Consider the following 20087-nt stretch of genomic DNA (forward strand, 5'->3'; position numbering starts at 1 on the left):
GGGGGGAATGGGGTGAAAAGGGCGGTTTTAGAGGGTGGGTTTGGGGCTGTTTCTAACGTTTTGGGGTCTCTTGTGCTCGGGGTTTTGGCTGTAGAGGGCTGGGCAGTGGCACACGTGTGTGGGATGTGTGTGCAGAGGGCAGGGACACACGTGACATGTGTAGAGGGCTAGGAGGTGTGTGTGTGGATACAGGCACATGCATGGGACACATGTGAACACCAGGACAGGCAGGGAACGTATGTAGAGAGCAGGGACACAGATGTAAAGGGGTGGAACACACGTGTGCAGGGGTGGACACATGAGCACACTCATGGGATATGTGCAAAGGCCTGGGTACAAATGCCACATATACGTGGGGACACAGCTAGGACATGTGTATGGGCTGAGGACATGTGTGGAGAGCAACATGTATGAAACATACGTGTGCAGAGGGCCAGAGCACGTGTGCTGAGAGCTGGGACCCATATTCAGTGTGAACACATATGTGCAGGGGGCTTGACCCCCACTGTGTGCGAGGCTGGGGCACATATGGCATGTACCAGAACATGTATGTAACACAACACGTATGCAACATGTGTCCCTACCTGCCCCCGGGAGGGGTCCCTTATACTGGCAGCTGCTGCTGTGGGGAGAGAGGAACAGCCACAGGTTTGGGGGGCAAAGGGGAGCAACACCCCCCCCAGCCCCTCATTTTGAGGTCCCCCCAAGCAACACCCCCCCCAAGCCCCTCCCCTCCTTTTTTACCCATTTCCCCTCTTTCCCCACACATAAACCACAAAAATAATCATTACACATCATGTTTAATACCCTGTTGCCCATTTTCCCTGCTTTTTGAGTGAAAAAAGGGGTCGGGGGAATGGGTGCTGAGCCTCACATAGGAGGGAGATACATGAGTTTTGAGGCAAAACCCAAGAAAAATAGGGAAAATCATCAGGCAACAAGTACAAAACAAGCAATTGGGGGTGATTTTTATCCATTGTGGTTATAAATAAGGGGGGATATTGCCAAAATCGAGCATTAAAACCCCACGGGGGGGGGGGGGGGGGGGGGAGACGACAGACAAAAAAGTGCGTTGGGGGCACGGAGAGGCCCCAGTTTTGGCTGGTTTCAGCCCAATTCAGTGCCCTTTGGGGCAGCCGAGGATGAAGCCGTTGCTTTCCTCTTCCTCCTCGCCCCGGTGGTGGGGGCGCAGGGCCCCACTGTGCTGGAGGGGCCGCTCCCGCAGCCAGGCCCAGTGCTGGGGGGCAGCTGCCATCACCTGGGGGGGGGGGGGTAGAGCTTTTGGGGTGAAACCCAGTGGTTTAGGGACTTATACTACAACACAGCTCCCTGTCCCTCCCACCCTCCCTGGGTGTTTTGGGGTGAAAATTGAGTATTTTAGGGGCAAAAAGGCCACATTTAGGGATGGGTGTCAAACCCACCACATTTGGGGCTCAAAAATGCTTCATCTGGGGGGAAGGTGTCAAACCCCCTACTTTTGGGGGAAGACTGCCTCAAAAACACCTCGTTTTGAGGCTCGAAACGACCGTATTTGGAGGGGATTGGGTCAAAACTGCCACTTTCATGGGAGATTGGCTCAAAACCACCACTTTCAGGGGGAGATCGGCTCAAAAATGCCATTTCTGGAAGGGGACCTTTGGAGGAATGAAAACCACTCCATTCCAGGGCTTGAAAGCACCATTTTGGAGGTTAAAAATGCCACTTTCATGGGAGATTGGCCTCAAAGCCACCACTTTTGGGGGCCTCAAAACCACCACATTTGGGGCCTCAAAACCACCACATTTAGAGGGAATTGGGTCAAAAACACTACTTCCAGGGGGAGATTGGCTCCAAAATGCCACTTTTGGAGGGGGACTGAGTCGAACCTGTCCCACTTCAGGGCTCAAACCCACTCCATTTCATCTCTCTTTTGGATTTTAGGAGCTCCTTAAGGCCCAGTTTCCCCTCGGGGTGGTGTCTCTGGATCATCCCTGTGATTTTGGGGCGAGTTTAGGGTGTTTCGGGGCTCTCACACCCACCTCCTCACAGGAGAGCCGGCTGACAACCGCCCGGTAGCTCATGCGGGCCCAGAGGCGGTCGCGGCGCCGGAGGAAGCGGGGGAAGAGCCGGCGCCAGCGGCGGCCCAAGGCCCATGGGAAGATGCGGTACTTGTGGTGCTCCTCATCCTCTTCCATGTCGCTCGCCAGGTACCTGCAGGGGGGAGGATGGGCTGGAATTGGTCAATGAGAAATGGAACATGAAGGGCTGTTCAGCCTGGAGACCTCAGAGCAGCTTCCAGTGTCTGAAGGGGGGGGCTACAAGGATGCTGGGGATGGATCCTTCATCAAGGATTGGAGCAATAGGACAAGGGGTGATGGGTTCAAACTGAAACAGGGGAAGTTTAAACTGGATATAAGGAACAAGTTCTTTACGGTAATGGTGCTGAGGTGCTGGAATGGGGTTGTCCAAGGAAGTTGGGGATGCTCCTTCCCTGCCAGTGTTCAAGGCCAGGCTGGATGGAACCTTTGGTGACATAGTCTAACACAAAGAGGGTTGGAACTAGATGATCTTCAGGTCCTTCCCAACCCGAGCCATTCTATGACTCTAAATCCCAGGAGTTGGGAATGATGGGAAGAGGATGAGGTGGCTCGCAGGGTACCATCATGGCTCAGGGTTGGGTTTCAACCCCATAACGGCATCATTAGAGCTTTGCTTCGTTAGTGAGCACCCTCATTAGCACCCCCAGGGCCCCATCAGCAGCTCACAGGGCAGCAAAGAGGTTGATGCGGGTGTACTCGCTGATGGGCAGCCCGGCGCGCTTGAAGTACGTCAACGCCATGGCCAACAGGTACTGGAAAAGAAGGGGGGGGAAAAAAGGGGAGTTTTAGGCAAAAAAGGGCTAAATTCAGACAAAAACAAAGGGGTGTTTTTATGTTTAAAGAAACACTAAAACGGGGGCTATTTGAAGGCCTGACCTTATCAGAGATCCTGCAGAACATGTCCATAGAGAAGAACTCCCTCACCACTGTGTCTTCTGCAAGAGAAAAACAAGCTATTCGGTAAAAAATAAGGATTTTTTTGGGGAAACTCCCAGTTTTGGGGTTTCGGGGGGGCGGGGGGTTGGTTTTCCTGGTTTTCAGGGGATCCCTGGATCAGCTCTCACCCAAGAGACTGAAGAAGGCATCTTGCTCCTTGCAGTGCAGGCAGAGGCTGCGGGGGACTCTGGTGGGGTTGGGGGGCTCCTCACCAGACCCCCATGCTTGGGGGTGGCTTCGTGGCAGGGGGTGCTTCATGGAGGGGGGGACTTGGTCTGAGGGAGAGAGAAGAGGTTGGGGAGCACACAAAGCCCCCCGCCCCCCCGAGCCTTTAATACACTTAAAGCAAGCTCCAAGTGCCCCCCAAGGGCCCCAAAATCAAACCTTTAACCCCCAAAAGCCCCAGTACTCCCCCAAATCAGCCCAACTCCACCCACAAAAAGCTTGAAGCCCCCCCCAGAACCAGGCCAACCACTGAAACACCCCAAAGCCCCTCCAGATCCCCCAAAAAGACTCGAGGGCCCCCCAACCAAACCACATAAAGCATCCCAAAATCAGCCCAAATGCCCAAAACTGTCCTCGAAACCAAGCCAAATATCCCCAAGTCCCCCAGCCCAGCCCTTTAACTCCCCCAAAGGACAGACCAAGCACCCCAAAACCAAGCCCTTTAACCCCAAAAAGCCCCAAGCCCCCCCAAACAGACCCTTTAACACCCCAAAGCCTCCCAAAACTTGATTGCATCACACTCCAGCCCCCCCCAAAGAATAAACCATTCAAAACCCACAACCCTCCCCAAAATAACCCAAACTCCCTCAAAACTCACCCAGCACCCTAAAAACCAGCAAATTCATCCCCCCCCACACCCCATAAATGAGGCATCCAAATCCCCCCTACATTGAGACAGGTGACACAGAGGCAGCATCTCGCACCCAACCAAAAACCAGCAGTTTTAAGCGGCTCCTTTGCCTCAAATCCTGCTTTTTTTCCAGCAGTTCCAAGCATCAGGAACACCCCCCAACACTGTCCCCAATCGAGGCAGGCTCCTTAGCAAGCAATAACCCCATTTGAAGCCCAAACCCACCACTTTACGGCTGGGGGTCCCTTTCCAAGCTCTTCAGACTGCCCAAATTTAGAGATTTTACTTCAAAATGAGGAGTAATGGTGGTTGAGGTCAATGTGCAAGTGAGCTTTAACAGGGAATACCAAGGGCTTCATCCCTAGGGAAGACTCAGGTTGGGACTGACCCAATTCTCTCCACCTATTTACTATTTTAAGTGGTTTTATGGTGAAAAAGGTGTTATTAAGATTAAAAAAAAAAAGCCATCTATTACAATAAACTCAGGTTTAACCCATTCTGGTTATCAAAAGCCAAAGGAAGAGCAAAATATTTCCTCCTCCAGCCCCAAATTGGGCTGAAATAAGGTTTCTCCACAAGAAAACCACCATTAAAGCCTCATTTTCTATTCAAATCCCCTGAAACCCCTATTTTCCACTCAGATTTTGGGTCCTGATGGTGCCAAAACACCCCCTTGAACCGAAGTCACCCCAATTTCTCCTCCCCCCTTTGTCAATTTGGGAGGTTTTCCTAATATTTCATTATTTTTGGTGTTATTTAAGAAGGCACATGAAGGGAACAGCGCCTGCTTCATACCATGGGGGACACAGGGTGCACCCAGCCCAAATCTCTTTAAAAAGCCCCAAAATACCTCAAAACTCATTGTCCCAACAGCAAAAACTATCAAATAAACGCTAAAAACCCCCTTTCCTTTCCCATTTCAAGGCACTGCATGAGAATCACCCCCGTGTCCAGGCACGGACTAGGAGTTTCCTCACAAACGCCGATAAAAAGCGGTTTTAGTCCCATATCAGCACATTATTGTTCAGAATGATGTTATTTGTGCTCACGGGCACTGAAATCCAGCGTTAACGCTGTGAAAAAGGGGGTATTCTCCTCAAAGAGTTTCCACTTCCCAAAGCAGGATTAAAAAGACATCAAACACGGAGACGGAGCCCTCAGAGCCTGGAGCCCTCCCCTCAGCCCACTCCCCTCACCGCCATGAGCGCCATATTGCTTCCTCACAAATCAAGGGGGAAAAGGGAAATAAAGGGATTTAAAGGGTTTTTTCCTTCACTTCGCAGCACCGGAGCTCAGCCTCCCCTCACTAAATAAGGGAAAAAGGGGGAATTTACCTCACGGAGCCCCCTTTTCCCCCCTCATATCAAGGATAACGGGGACGAAGCCCCACAGGGAGCGGAGCCGCTTTTCCCGCCCTTTTCCCTCACCTGAGCAGAGCGTGTGGAGAAACCACGCCCCCTTCCCCGGGCTCGTCTTCTATAGGCTGCCCGTCGGCGGAGCCAGCCAATCAGGAGGCGGAGACGCCCGCCGTCACCTGTCATAGGCGGGGAGGCGGGACGATGGGTGATGATAGCGAATCAGAGGAGCGGAGTGGCAGCCGGGGCGTCGCTGATAGGCTGGGTGGAAGTGCGAAGGGGGGGAGCAGGCAGAGGGTTTCTGAGGTAAAAACGGAGGAAAAAGGGGCCGAGTGTGGTGCGAGGGGTGGAAAAGGGGCAAAAAAAGGCGAATTCGGTTCAATTTGGGTCTCTCCGGGTGGCTACGGTGGGGAGCTGAGGCCTGGCGCAACTCGTCGCCCTTTCCTCTCCTTCCCCTAGCAACAGCCGCCGATTGGTCGGCGCCGCACAGGGGATTTTTCTGATTGGTCAAGCACCGCGGGGGCTGGCCAATGAGAGCGAGACACGGGACCCTTGGCGTTTCCGCCCACCCAGAGCCGCTCGGACCGTACCAAGTACGGGGGGCGGGGGGGTGGGGGGGAAGCGCAGCGTGTTTTTGCAGTGCGGGGCTTCATAAGGGGAGTAACGGGGAAGGAGAACCCGCAATAGCTCCCTTGAAGGAAGCGGTGATGGCGCACAGGGGTGGAAAGTGCTGGAGGGAAACAAGGAGGAAGTGACACCCCCCTTTTTCCACCCCCCCCCGACAGCGGTTAGTACGGCCCAGGCGGAAGTGAGGTGTCGTGCTCTGAGGCGGCTTCCGGTGGCGGAGCGGCGGCGGTGGCGGGGCTCGGTCCGAGTGAGTGCGGGGCCGGGGTTACCGGTAACACCGGGACCGAGGGGCAGGGAAGGGCCGGGCGGGGGGGACCTTGGGGGGAGCCGAAGGGGAGGGAGGGCGGGCACCGGGGGGGGGGACATGGAGGGACCGGTGACACCAGGACCGAGGGGCAGGGAAGGGCCGGGCCGGGGGGGAGGAGGCTCCGGGGGGGGGGGGGGACATGGAGGGACCGGTAACAGCGGGACTGAGGGGCAGGGAAGGGCCGGGGGACGGGAAAGGACCTTGGGGGGAGCCGAAGGGGAGGGAGAGCACCGGGGGGGGACATGGAGGGACCGATGACATCGGTGGAGATGGGGACGGGAGGGGAGGGGAGCGGGGTGGGGACATGGGGGGGGCTCTTGGAGGGTTGGGGGGGGACGTAGGGACACGGGGGGGGGGGGGGCAGGTGGAGGGAGGGAGGGGGTGGGGACATGGGGGAGGGTTGGGGGGGGGACGTAGGGACACGGGGGGGGCAGGTGGAGGGAGGGAGGGGGTGGGGATATGGGGGGCTCTTGGAGGGTTGGGGGGAACGTAGGGACACGGGGGGGCAGGTGGAGGGAGGGAGGGGTTGCATGGGGGTATTGGGGGTGGTAGAGGGATAGGAGCTTGTGGGGCTGGGGGGGTGGCTTCAGAGGGGAGTGGGGACATGGGGGGGTTAAGGTTGGGAACGGGCTATGGGGGACTGGGATGTTGGGGGGGGACGACACCCAGAGGGGTAGAGGGCATTGAGGGGGGGGACACTTGGAGGTCTGGAACTTGGAGATGGCACCTAAAGAAGCAGGAGATGGAAGGGGGGGGATGTGGGGAGGCTGCAGTGGGATAAAGAGGAGAAGAGAAATGGGGACAGGGGCAAGGAGGTGGCACTTGGGGCCATGGGGGAAGGTGGGGGGTGACACTGAGGGTGTAGGGGCCAGGCTGGGAGCATTTTGGGACAGAAAAGCTCCATTTGAGGCCACATACTGTTCATTCCTGTAGCAATTGTTAGGTTTTGGGTCTCATGGTGAACAGAGACACCCCCCCCCCCCCCCCAAAGGGGTTTGTCTCCGTTTCGCAGGGAGGGGGGCGGAAGTGGCTTTTTAACCCCTCATTTTACCCTAAACGATGCTTTTTTCCCCCAAAAATCCCCTCTTTGGCTGGTTGGCCTTGGTAGGCCGGGCCGGGGAGATGCTCTGCACCGCAGTGGTGATGGTGGGGAGCCTGGCGCTGACGACGGCCTGGGAGCCTGGCGCTGACGACGGCCGTGGTGGCTCACGCCTATTACCTGAAGCACCAGTTCTACCCCACGGTGGTTTACCTCACCAAATCCAGCCCCAGCATGGCCGTAAGTACTCACCTCATCGGGAGCAATGGGGCGTTCAGCCCACTTCTGCTTTTGGTGGCCAAAATGGGTAACTGAAACCATCCACCCCATCCTCTGCATCTGGTTATCACCGTGGCTCCTTCCTCATCACCCCCTTTCCCCCTCCTTGCCTTCCCATTTCCACTTATTCCCCTGCAGGTTCTCTACATCCAGGCCTTTGTGTTGGTTTTCCTCCTGGGGAAGTTCATGGGCAAAGTGTTCTTTGGGCAGCTGCGGGCAGCGGAGATGGAGGTGAGGGACGGTGGGAATGGCTGGAATTCCATGCTGGGGATGGGTGGATGTGGTGCTTTTGGGGAGGGTCTTTGATGCCATTTGGAGCCAAGGAGACTTCCAGCACCATTTGAGGAGGATTTTGGATCTCAAGAGGTCTTTGTTGAGGCTGTTCTGGGGGGAGGATTTTGATCTCTGAGTGGTTTTTGACTCTGTTTTGGGGGGGGGGGATTTTAAATCTCAAGAGACTTTCAGCACCATTGAGGGGGGCTTGGACCCAAATGAGGCCTTTGTTGCCATCTGGGGGGGAACTTTGAGCCTAAATGAGACTCTTACCATTTGGAGGGGAACTTGAACCCCAAGGGGCCTTTGTTGCCCCCGGGGGGGGGCAGTTTGAAATCAGTTTGAAATCTAAAGTTTTTGGTTCTGTTTGGGGGTGGAGTTTGAACCCCAAAAGACTTTCAGGCACCATTGTGGGGGGGGAATTTGGACCCCAAAATGCCTTTAATGCCATTTGGGTGGAGCAATTCACACCCCAAGTTCCATCTTTGATACTCCAAGAGACTTTCAGCTCCATTTGGAGCTGGATTTTGAGCCCTGAGAAGCCTTTGGCTCCACTTTGGGTGGAATTTTGACCCCCAAGAGACTTTCAGCACCGGTTGAGGGGGTTTTGACTCCTGAGAGACCTTGGGCCCCATTATGGGCTCAAGTATGTGGGGCAGAGGCTATGGGGACTCCCTCCCATCACCCCCCATCACCTCCCCTCTCCCAGCACCTCCTGGAGCGCTCGTGGTACGCGGTGACCGAGACCTGCTTGGCCTTCACTGTCTTCAAGGGATGACTTCAGCCCTCGCTTCGTCGCCCTCTTCACCCTCCTCCTCTTCCTCAAGTGCTTCCATTGGTTGGCTGAAGACCGAGTGGACTTTGTGAGTGCCGGGGTGGGGGTGAGAGAATGACCCCCCAAGTGCCTTTTTTTTGGGGGGGGAAACTCACCCTTCCCTTTTGCAGATGGAAAGGAGCCCAAACATCTCCTGGCTCTTCCACTTCCGCATTGTCTGTGAGTATCTCGGCTTCCAGGACCCATTCATTGAGCCCCTGGGGCCAATCCTGGCCCAATCCTGTTCTCCTGCTGGGATACATCTGGGATGTGACCCTCAAAGCTTGAGTTTCTGGGGTCTCTTCCACTTGGGAGCTCATCACCTTCTTCCCTTGGCATCTCTTCATCCTGATTTCCTTCCTTCTTGCCACAGCCTTGATGTTCCTGCTGGGAATCCTGGACTTCCTCTTTGTCAGCCACGCCTACCACAGCATCCTCACACGAGGAGCTTCGGTCCAGCTCGTCTTTGGCTTCGAGGTAGGAAGTGGCTTCTTTTGGAGGCCAGGCAGACCTCCAGGTCCTGGTGCCCACCCCACTCTCCCTCCTTGCAGTACGCCATCCTCATGACCATGGTGCTCACCATCTTCATCAAGTACGTGCTGCACTCCATCGACCTGCAGAACGAGAACCCCTGGGACAGCAAAGCCGTCTACATGCTCTACACGGAGCTCTTCACCGGTACCTTGGCCTCTGGCCCCTCATTCCCTTCTCATCCCCACCTTTGGGGCTCGAAGGGGTGGCTCCCATCTGGTTGTGACCCAGTAACGCTTGTTAGGAAGTGCAATTAAGCCACCCTTTAACGAAGAGGTGGAGTTGGGGGGTACTCAACAGCACCCCAAGGGCTGATCCATTGTCATGAATGACCTCAGTGATGGAGCTGAGCATCCCCTTGGTGTCACCAAGACAGGTGGAGGTCATTGATGCACCCAGACATGGTCCCAGAAGAACCTCATGAGGTTCAAGGGAGGGATGAGCCAAGTCCAACAACCCCCAGCATGACACACACTGGGCTCTGGTGGACACTGGCTTGAGGACAAGCCAACAGTGAAGGGTGAGGGAGGTGATCAGGGGTGGTGAGGCCACTCCGAGGGGTCCCGGGACATCCTGGAGAGCATCCAGCAAAGGGCCACCAAGGTGAAGAAGGGAATGGAGAAGCCAGAAGAGCTGGGGCTGGTTGCTCAGAGAGGAGGTGGTAGCATCTCCAGCCTCTGAGATGCTCCAAAGCTGGTGGGTCCCCACCCTCAAGGAGCAGCTCTTGGTGACCTGCTTGAGCAGATGACATTGGAGGTCCCATCCCATCTCAGCCAACCTATGCTTGGCCAAGACCATGGGACGGGATGACATTGGAATTCCCATCCCAGCTCAACGCACCCACGATTGACCAAGACCGAGACCTTGACGTACTTCCTTCCCCCAGGCTTCATCAAAGTCCTGCTCTACATGGCCTTCATGACCATCATGATCAAAGTCCACACGTTCCCACTCTTCGCTATCCGCCCCATGTACCTGGCCATGAGGTGAGTTGGGCTCCGGCGTGGGCTCCGGCTCCGGCTCCGTGGATCCCACCAGGCTCCTGTCTCCTTGCAGGCAGTTCAAGAAGGCGGTGACGGACGCCATCATGTCCCGCCGGGCCATCCGCAACATGAACACGCTGTGAGTGCCCTCCTCCACCCAAATGGGAGGAAAATCCCTGCTTTTCCACTTGGGAAAAGGTGGGAATGATGCTGAAGGGGGGGGGGGGGGTATCCCCCATTCCTTCCAAATCCTTCCATTGAGCCAAAGAGGAGGAAGGGTTGAGCTGGTGGGGAGGATGTGGATGTCCCACAACCTTCCTGTATCCCCCCTCAATTTCCCAGCGGGAATGGGCTCACGATCCCGGTGCTTCCCGGCACAGGTATCCCGATGCCACCCCGGAGGAGCTGCAGGCCATGGACAACGTCTGCATCATCTGCCGCGAGGAGATGGTGACGGGCGCCAAGCGCCTGCCCTGCAACCACATCTTCCACACCAGGTGGGTGCGGAATGCGGCACCATTCCGGCATTCCCGGTGTCTGTGGTGCTGGGAAGGGGGTGGGGGGGTGGTGGTGGTGGGGGGGTGTCTTTTCCATCACCCCATGGCATGGTCACCCCCATCCATCTCCTCCCCAGCTGCCTGCGGTCGTGGTTCCAGCGCCAGCAGACGTGTCCAACGTGCCGCATGGATGTGCTCCGCGCATCCCTCCCGGCACAGCCGCCTCCGGAAGCACCGGAACAGCCCCCCCCACCCCCCTCAGACCCCCCAGATTCCTCAGCCCCCCAACTGTGAGTCTCCTTCTTCCCCCTTTCTTTCCCCCCCTTCGTGGTGGCACCGCACCAGTCAAGCCTTGGGAACAACCAACCCGGCGCCCTCTCTCTGCTCTGCTCTCCCTCCGTAGTTCCCCAAGGAATCCTGCCCCCATTCCCACCGGGAATGTTTCCCTTCTGGCCCCCCGTTGCTCCCTTCCCACCAGTTCCTGGGGTTCAACCACCCAACGGTGCCGAAAACGCCGCATCGGGCTCTGGTGCTGCCACGGGTGAGTTCTTTCCCTATCCACAGGCTTGGAGCTGCCAAAGTGGGGCTCCCTCCTCTTCCTCTTCTTCCTCTCTCTTCCCCCTCCTCTTCCTCTCCCTCTTCCTCCTTCTCTTCCTCAGCCTCCTCTCCCTCTCTCTTCTTCTCTTCCTCCTCCTCCTCTCCCTCTTTCTCCTCCTCTTCTTCTCTTTTTTCTTTCTCCTCCTATCCCTCCTCCTCCTTGTCTTCCTCCTCTTTTCTTCCTCTTTCTCCTCTCCCTTTCTCCTTCTTCCTCCTCCTCCTCTCCCTCTTCTTCCTCCTTCTCTTCCTCCTCTCACTCTCCCTCCTCCTCCTTAGCTTTCTTCTCTTCTTCCTGTTCCTCTTCCTCCTCCCTCTCTTCCTCCTCTCCCTCTGCCTCCTCCTCCTGCTTTTCCTATTCCTCCACTTTCTCTTCTTCCTCCTCTCTCTTTCACCTCCTCCTCCTCTTTCTCCTCCTCCTTTTCTTCCTTCTCCTCTTCCTCCCCCCTCACATCCCTCTCATCACCACAGCCGCCCGTCCCGCTGACACCGGCACTGCCACATCAGAACCCACAGCACCGGGACCGGGTCTTCCCTTGCCACCACCATGGATGGGAATGCCATGGCCACCCCTCTTTGGTAAGCCAGGGTGGGGGTTTGGGATTCCCCCCCCTTCCCCCCTATTCCCCAGGATTCTCCTCACCCCTTTCCCACCGCAGGCTTCCCACGATGCCGGTGCCACCGCCTGGCTTTGCCGGCCTCACCGAGGAGGAGCTTCGGGCCATGGAAGGCCACGACCGGCAGCACCTGGAGGCACGGCTGCAGTGCCTGCAGAACATCCACACACTGCTGGATGCGGCCATGGTGCAGATCAACCAATACCTCACAGTCCTGGCCACCATCGGGTAACCACAGCGGTGGGGGGCCCAAACTACCCCAAATTCCACCCAAAATGCCCCAAAACGTGGAGTTCTCTTCTCACTTCCCCCTCGCAGGTCGCCCCGGCCTGCTCCTCAGCCCCAATCCGGCGCTGGGGAGGCGCCCGCCCCGATCCGTACGGATACCGGCACCGGTGCGTGAGGAGCCAGGGATGGGGGAAACACCGGTTTGAGCCCATCATAGGGGGGAATTGGGCTGAGCCGGTGCCTTTCCCTGTGCCAGATCCCGGCGTGCCAGCAGGCGCCGAGGGCTTCACCGCGCCGGCGGAGGAGGAGGAGGACGAGGAGGAGGAGGAAGGTGAAGGCTCATCCTCAATGGAGGAACCGGACACGGCGGAGCTGCGCCGGCGCCGGCTACAGAAACTGGCGGCGCCCTCCCATTGACACCGCCGGCATTCCCGGCGTTCCCAGCTCCTCACGTGCTGGGAGAACCGCTCTGGTTTAGCCGCTTTCCATCCCTTTTTCCACCCAAATCCGTGTCCGGAAACAAAACCAAACCCTGGCTGCACCCAGAAACCAAACCTGGCTCCTTCCACCGTGGCAAAGAGCCGCTTTCCAGGCCCGTTTTTCCCTGGTTTTCCCTGGTTTTCCCCTGATTTCTCTACCTCTCCAACACGGCGGATCCGGTGCGTGCTGCAGCACCAGCATTGCCTGTTCTGGTGGCACCGCTCCGCCTGGCACTAAGGCCAAGGGGAGGTTGAACCGCGGTGACTGTGGCCAATGCCGCTCAAACAGGATCCAAATCCCCCATTTTTACCTCACCCCCCCCCTTTTGGAGACTCAATAAACCCCCCCCTCCCCCAGCGCTGGGCCACGGCCAAACTGGTTTATACTGGTTCCTCTCTGCCCCCTGGCGCCAAGAAACGGGGGGGTTTGGGTGATTTGGGGTCTCTTTTGGCACCTTCCACCTCAGTTGGTGGCCACCCCTTCACCCACCGTGACTTCAGTGCCTCTTGGAACCCAAAAGGGCTTGGGAGGAGCCCAAATATCTCAGGGAACAATGGAATTTCTCGGCATCCAGAGCTTTTTGGGGTGGAAAGGGCCAGATCCACACTGGAGCCAGCGCTGGCTGGGTTTGGCCTTGGATTTGAGGTGGGAATAGCTCTTTTTGGATTTTCTTCTGCTTTTCCTTCACTTTTGGGCTCTCGTCGCCCCAGATGGGAGCGCGTCCACGCGGAATCCCATGGGAACGCGGCGGTGCCGCTGCCAGAGCTTCCCTTTTCCTCCTTTTTCCTTCATCTTTATGCGTTTTGAGCCAAAATCTTGAAGTTTTGTGGCCGGTTCTGGTTGATGGGGAGTAGTTTTGAGTGGATTCCTCATGTTTTCCTTCGTTTTGGGGTGGCAACCACATGGAGGGGAGGGAACAAAGGCATTCGAGTGACTGGACTGGGGGTGTTAGACCCCCAAACCTTGTTTTCTTTGACCCCCAAACTGTTTTCTTTGACCCAAACCTGGGTTTTTTCACCCCGAACCATTTCCTGGTCCCTTTTGGTGGCGTCAGCATCGGGGACTTATTTAATTTGTAAATAATGTATAAATTTTTAATAGCTGGATTGTAAATAACGGCAGAATAAAGGTTGCAGGAAAGCTGGTGCTGCTCCTCCATCGAGGTCAATGGTACCCCAAAGGTGGGTTTTGGGGGGGGGGATGGACACACACATTGATGGTGGTGCCATGAGCCCCAGCATTGGGACAACAGCACCAGAGGAAGCCATGGGATGCTACAAGGGCTGGAGCAGCTCCAGGCCTGAAGGAAACCTGGAGAGGGGCTTGGGACAAGGGGATACAGGGATGGGATGAGGAGGAATGGCTCCAATGGGAAGAGTTGGAGGGGGATCTTCATTGGGAGGGCGGTGGGACACTGGAATGGGTTGAAGGGAGAAGCTGCCCCATCCCTGGGCCAGGTTGGACGGGGCTTGGAGCTGGATCCCTGCCCTTTGGGTCTGGATGAGCTCGAGAGCTCCTTTCCCATCCACAGCATTCCATGATTCCATGATGGCTGTGCAACGGGACCTCCCGTCCAGCAGGGGGCGCCGCGGGCTCTTCATGCCCTCAAGGACCTTCTTTCTTCCCGCCTCATTGGTGGCGTCATCCGCGCACGCGCGCTCCTGAGGCGGCGGGACAAGATGGCGGCGGAGGGGCCGGAGGCTCCGGCCAGCCCCGGTCGTGGCGGCACCGAGGGAGCGCTGGGGGACGGCGGGGACGGAGCTACCGGAGCCCTCGGTGAGCGGGGGGGTATTGGGGGAGGGGTGAGGTGAGGCTGGGGGGATTGGGGGGGGTTATTGAGGTAAATCGTGGGTCCTGAGGGGATTGAGGGGGGGTGTGAGGTAAATTGGGGCTCCTGAGGGGATTGGGACGGGGTTATTGAGATAAAATCGTGGGTTCTGAGGGGATTTGGGGGGGGTTGAGTTAAATTGGGGGTCCTGAGGGGACTGGGGGGGGGGGTGAGGGTAAATTGGGGGTCCTGAGGGGATTGGGGGGGGGGGGGTGAGGTAAATTGGGGTTCCTGAGGGGATTGTGGGGGGGTATTGAGGTAAATCGTGGGTTCTGAGGGGATTGGAGGGGGTTTTGAGGTAAATTGGGGGTCCTGAGGGGATTGGGAGGGGTTATTGAGGTAAATTGGGGTCCTGAAGGGATCGGGGGGGGAGGAAGGTAAATTGGGGTCCTGAGGGGACCGGGGGGTCTGTGGGGATGTATGGAGGAGCCTGAGGACAGAAGGAACTCGTGGGGGCTCCTGGGGGGCTGAGAGTGTCAATGAAGGAGGTGGGTTGGGGATGGGGGGCCACAAAGGGGGATGGGGCAGAACCAGGGGCTGGGGAGTGCCCACAGGGGACCCCAGTCTGGTTTCTGGGGGCACCCTTTCCTTAACTGAGGTGTCCCCATGTGCCCCCCCCCCAGCCCCAGAGCTGCCCCCCCCGGCCCCCAACCCCCCAACAGAGGAGCCGAGCGATGCCGCTGCCCCCACTCAAGCCCCCCCCCTGCCGAGCTGCAATGGAGCCACCGCCCCGCCCGAGCCTCAGGAGCCCCCCCCGGCTGTGGAGCCCCCCCAGGAGCCCCCCCCGATGCCGGCTGAGGAGCCCCCTCCCACCTACCCCATGGACTTTGAGAAGTTCTGGCTGGCGGCGCAGAGCAACCCCCACGACTTCACAGCCTGGACCGAGCTGCTGCAGTTTGTGGAGCAGGAGGTGAGGAGCCCAGCTTCGCCCCCCCAGTACCCGGTTAGAACCCACCTTAACCCCCCACCCCGTTAGAACCCACCTTAACCCCCTCCACCCCGTTAGAACCCACCTTAACCCCCTCCACCCCGTTAGAACCCACCTTATCCCCCCCCCAGCACCCTGTTAGAACCCACTTTACCCCCCCCACCCCGTTAGAACCCACCTTAACCCCCCCACCCCATTAGAACCCACCTTAAATCCGCCCCACCCCGTTAGAACCCAGCTTGTCCCCTCCATTAATGCCCACCTTAAGTTCCTCCACCTTGTTAAAACCCACTTTAATCACCCCCCACCCGATTAGAACTCACCTTAAATACCCCCCCACCCTGTTAGAACCCACCTTAACTCTCCCCACCCCATTAGAACCCACCTTAAACCCCCAACCCTGTTCAAACACCCTTAAACCCCCCCACCTCATTAGAACCCACCTTAAGTCCCCCCATTAATACTCACCCCGTTACAATCCACCTTAAGTCCCCTGTTAAAACCCAGTTTAATTCTCTCCACCCCATTATAACCCACCTTAATCCCCCCCCACGCTGTTAAAACCCACCTTAAATCCCCCCCACCCCATTAGAACCCACTTTAAATATCTCCAACCCCATTAAAACCCCCTTTAAATCCCCCCACCCGTTAGAACCCATCTTAAACCCTTCCTCCCCATTCAAACCCACTTTAAATCCCCCTCCCCCCATTCAAACCCATCTTAACCCCCCCCACTCCTTTAAACCCCACCTTAAATCCCCCCCACCCCCCCTTCAAACCTTGGTTACAGCCTCCCTCAAGTCTCCAGCCCCTTTAAACCTGGTTAAAACTCTACCTTATCCTATGACCCCCTTGAAACGCTCACTAAAGCTCATCCTGAGGCTACAATTGAGTTAAAGCCTTTGTTAAAGCTCCCCTTGACTCTCCCATCTCCTTTAAAACCCTCATTAGAGCCTGCCCCAGGTATTGGGGCCTGTGAAACCTCCCCTAAGTCTCATTTTGAGCCTCCAACCCTGTTGAAAGCTTCATTAAAACCCTTTTTAAGCCACCACCCCCATCAAAACCAGTCATGAGCCAATGACCCTGCTACAAGCCTCACCCTGAGCCTCCAACCCCATTAAAACATCCCTTAAATCCCAATTTAAGCCACCACCCTTGTTCCACCCTTCCTTAAACCTCACTTTAACCCCCAGCATCATTAAATCCTTCATTTAACCCCTTTCAAGCCATCAGCTTCATCCAAACCCTATTAAATCCATCCCAAACCCCCGGCATCCTTCACTCCGGAGGCGATTCCTGCGGTGCCATTCCTAATCCCAAAACTCGAGCAGCTCCAACTGCTCATCCCTGGTTTGATTGTCCCAAATCCCGGTGTTTCCCCCCAGAACCACCTCCTGGCTGCCCGCAAAGCCTTCGATGCCTTCTTTTCCCATTATCCCTATTGCTACGGCTACTGGAAGAAGTACGCGGACATGGAGCGGCGCTTCGAGTGCGCCCGCGAGACAGAGGAGGTGCTGAGGGGGGGTCAAACCCCATTGTCCCCTTGTTGGGGGGGGTAAAAGGGGGGTTTGGGGGTCCCCAGGGGATGCAAGGTGTCCCTGGGGTGTTTTGGGGGGTCCCCAGGATGGTTTCGAGGGGTTTTTGGGTGTATTGGGGTGGCCTCCAGGGTATTACTGAGGGTCCCTGGGTGTTCAAGGGGTCCCAGTGGCAATATGGAGGGGTCCCCAGAGGTGTTTGGTGGGGGTCTCATGGGTGTTTCATGGCTCCCATGGGTGTTTCAGGGGGTCCTCATGGTATCCCATGGGATTCTGGGGTGGGGCATGGGGTGTTTAGGGTGTCCCTTGGGTGTCTGGGCGGGGGGGAATATGGGGTGTTTTGGGTCCTTTCCACCCCACTTTTCCCACCAAACCAGCATTTCCACTCCCTTTTGGGGCTGGAATTCCAGCTCCAATTCCATCTGGAATTGGAAACTCCCCAATTCCAGCCCCGCTGGTGCATTTTTTGGGTGTTTCCCCCCAGTTTGGTCCATGGGGCCAGGTCCCTGAACCCATGGGGGTAACATTGGGTGTCTGTTGTCCCCCCCCCTATTTCCATCAGGTGTTTGAGAGGGGTCTTCAGTCCATCCCCCTCAGCATGGACCTATGGATCCACTACATCTCCTACCTCCAATCCACCCTGGATATGAACCGTCCCGAATCCATCCAGAAGATCCGTGGGTGAGCATCAGGAGAAGCCAGTGGTGGCTCCAGCAGTGTCTGGTCCTCATCCCCATCCTCATCCTCATCTCTTCCCCGTCAGCGTCTTCGAGGCAGCGGTGGCAGCAGCCGGGATGGATTTCCGCTCGGATAAACTCTGGGAACTCTACGGAATTGGGAACGGAACAAGGAGACCTTCGTGCCGTCACTGGGATCTACGACCGTGTCCTCTCCATGCCAACCCAGCTCTACAACCATCACTGGGAGAAGTACGTGAGCCCGGACTCCAGCACTAAAATATCCCTATGGAATAACCCATGGCTTCCTGCTGGGAATTCCCTCACTCCCACCACCAAATCCTTGCTGGTTTTGGGGTCCCCCCCCATCATTATTCCCCCTCTGTCCCCTTACAGGTTCAAGGAACACGTTCTCCACAACCCCCCCAAGGACATCCTATCCCCAGAGGAGCTCCTCTGGGTCCAATCCAAGCTGGCCACCGATCCCGTGCCGAAGCCTCCGGAGCCGGAAGGGACGGAAGCGCCGCCGGGAGAGGATTTGCCACCCGGTGTGGAGGGAAAGGGGCAGCGGCAGCGAACGCTCAGGTAGGCACCAAAGCAGGGATCCCAATAGGGTCCTTGGGGTGGGGGGGGGGGGGTGGTGTTTGTTGTTGTGGGGGATCCCACCCACATCCCACTTCATTCCCAGGACGATCTAGACCAGGAAAAGATCCGGGAGCTGGTGATTTCCATGCGGCAGCAAATCTACGCTCAGAACGAGGCGGAAGTCAGCAAACGCTGGAATTTCGAGGACGGGGTAGGCGCATTTGCCCCGTTATCCCCTTAAAACTCCTTCGGAATCCCATCTCCATCCCAATCCTCATCCCTGTTCCCAGATCAAGCGTCCCTATTTCCACGTGAAGCCCTTGGAGAGGGCCCAGCTGCGGAACTGGCGGGATTACCTGGATTACGAGATGGCAGCGGGCTCCCACGAGCGCACCATCGTCCTCTTCGAGCGCTGCGTCATCGCCTGCGCCCTCTACGAGGAGTTCTGGATCAAGGTGAGCCCATTCCCACCTTCCCAGCCCGTTTGCCCTCCTTCCACCTCCTCAAATCCCTCTTTAAAGCAGGAAAACCCAAACCCCCCAACCCCCATCGGGGTCATCTGAGGGTCTCCCCCCCCCCCCCCCTTCCCCCCCCTTAAAAATTGAACGGTTTTAACTCTCTTTTTCCTCCTGGAAACGCCGTTTTTTCTAACACCCGTTTGTTTAACTCCCGCTGCTGCTTCCCCCCCCGCCCGCGGCACCTTCCCCCCTGCCTAAGAGCCCGCAGGAATGTCGGAGCAGAGGGGCCTTAACGTGAGTGCCCCCCACCCGATTGAGCGCATCCCATGCGGGGGGATGCTCACGCGTCCGTCTCTCTGGCCGTGTCCGTGTTCCCCCCCCAAAATCTTTGCCCCTCTTCTTGGGTCCACTTCTTTATTCCCTGCAGTACACCAAATACCTGGAAAACCACACGGTGACGGGAGCCCGGAGTGTCTTCCAGCGGGCCTGTGGCTATCACCTGCCCAGGAAGCCCAACATCCACCTCCTGTGGGCTGCCTTTGAGGGAGAAACAAGGTAGGGGAGCCCTGAAAGGGACCCAAACCACCTCAGTTTGAAGCAAAACCACCACATTTCCTTCCTCAACGCTCTATTTTGGGGCAAAGAGGGTGTGTTTTGCCTAAAGTCGTCTCATTTCAGACTGAAATGCCCCGTTCACCCAAAACGCTCCTTTTTAGGGGTTGAGGTGATGGATAACAGCGCAAAAGATGGACTTGGGGCTGAAATCAAATTTTATCCCAAATTGTGCTTTTTGGGGGGGTTGAAATGTTCAATTTCACCCTCAAATGCCCCATTTCACCCCAAAACTCTCCTTTTTGGGAGTTGGGATGATGGATAGTAGCACAAAAGACTTGGATTTGGGGCTGAAAGGTCACATTTCACCCCAAATCACTCCTTTTTTGGGGGCTGAGATGACATTTCACCCTAACCTGGTTCATTTTCAAGCTGAAGTGCCACATTTCACCCCAAATTGCTCCTTTTTTGGGTATGAGATATTTTATCCCAAAACAGAGGGGGTTTGGGACAGAGGAGACCTATTTCACCCTAAAACACTTGATTTGGGGGTCTAAAATGCTACATTTCACCCCAAAATGCTCCTTTTTTTAAGGTCTGAAATGCCACATTTTTATCCAAAATCCTCCTTTTTTTGGATCTGAAATGTTATACTCCCCCCCCCCCCAAACACCGTTTTTTCGGTCTGAAATGCCGTATTTCACCCCAAACGCTCCATTTAGGGTTTGAAATGCCACGTTTCACCCCAAAATGTTCCGTTTAGGGTCTGAAATGCCACATTTTTCACCCAAAATCCTCCCTTTTTGGATCTGAAAATGTTATATTTCCCCCCCCCCCCAAACACCGTTTTCAGATGGAAATGCCATATTTCAACCCCAAAGACTCTGTTTTTTGGGTCTGAATGCCACATTTCACCCTGAAATGCTCCTTTTTGGTCTGAAAAGCTATATTTCACCCCAAAATCCTCCTTTTTGGGGTCTGAAATGTTATATTCCCCCCCAAAAAACACTGTTTTCAGATGGAAATGCCA

General features: G+C 56.5%; 3 protein-coding genes across 3 annotated transcripts; 2 read left to right on the top strand and 1 right to left on the bottom strand.

Annotated features, from left to right (window-relative positions):
• Positions 1 to 813: 813 nt before the first annotated feature.
• On the bottom strand, positions 814 to 3292 carry SPDYC (speedy/RINGO cell cycle regulator family member C). The gene is made up of 5 exons (XM_061444091.1): positions 3143 to 3292; positions 2955 to 3013; positions 2745 to 2830; positions 2019 to 2190; positions 814 to 1258 (listed from the first exon to the last, which is right to left on the bottom strand). Exons 1-5 carry the CDS (start codon positions 3270 to 3272, stop codon positions 1118 to 1120), a joined length of 588 nt encoding a protein of 195 aa, XP_061300075.1. The 5' UTR covers positions 3273 to 3292; the 3' UTR covers positions 814 to 1117.
• Positions 3293 to 7281: 3989 nt separating this feature from the next.
• Positions 7282 to 13634, top strand: SYVN1 (synoviolin 1). Its single transcript, XM_061444099.1, is given in 19 exon segments — positions 7282 to 7308; positions 7310 to 7438; positions 7616 to 7708; positions 8460 to 8519; positions 8521 to 8613; positions 8696 to 8744; positions 8938 to 9041; positions 9116 to 9242; positions 9982 to 10081; positions 10152 to 10217; positions 10459 to 10575; positions 10713 to 10827; positions 10829 to 10865; positions 10979 to 11116; positions 11641 to 11748; positions 11801 to 12014; positions 12105 to 12130; positions 12133 to 12181; positions 12271 to 13634. Coding segments are annotated over 19 exon segments (2025 nt in total). The 3' UTR covers positions 12644 to 13634.
• A 1362-nt stretch (positions 13635 to 14996) lies between these two features.
• LOC133264165 (pre-mRNA-processing factor 39-like) lies at positions 14997 to 19083 on the top strand. Its single transcript, XM_061444100.1, is given in 11 exon segments — positions 14997 to 15048; positions 15051 to 15232; positions 16636 to 16761; positions 17348 to 17466; positions 17549 to 17614; positions 17616 to 17714; positions 17859 to 18025; positions 18028 to 18047; positions 18151 to 18258; positions 18338 to 18502; positions 18933 to 19083. Coding segments are annotated over 11 exon segments (1236 nt in total). The 3' UTR covers positions 19065 to 19083.
• The last annotated feature ends 1004 nt before the right edge of the window (positions 19084 to 20087 follow it).

The sequence above is a fragment of the Pezoporus flaviventris genome, unplaced genomic scaffold (genome assembly GCF_033815535.1).
Source record: "Pezoporus flaviventris isolate CSIRO_AGI_PZ_B2104156 unplaced genomic scaffold, CSIRO_AGI_Pfla_v1 ptg000676l, whole genome shotgun sequence".
In the NCBI taxonomy this organism is placed as follows: Eukaryota; Metazoa; Chordata; class Aves; order Psittaciformes; family Psittacidae; genus Pezoporus; species Pezoporus flaviventris.

Bases quoted from the DNA above. Each gene is read 5' to 3' on its own strand.
- SPDYC (XM_061444091.1), bottom strand. From the start codon at position 3,272: ATGAAGCACCCCCTGCCACGAAGCCACCCCCAAGCATGGGGGTCTGGT. The intron at 2,831-2,954 runs GTCAGGCCTTCA...CTTCTTTTCCAG, and splicing joins TCTGCAGGATCTCTGATAAG to TACCTGTTGGCCATGGCGTT. The intron at 2,191-2,744 runs GTGAGCTGCTGA...TCCCCCCTGCAG, and splicing joins ATCAACCTCTTTGCTGCCCT to GTACCTGGCGAGCGACATGG.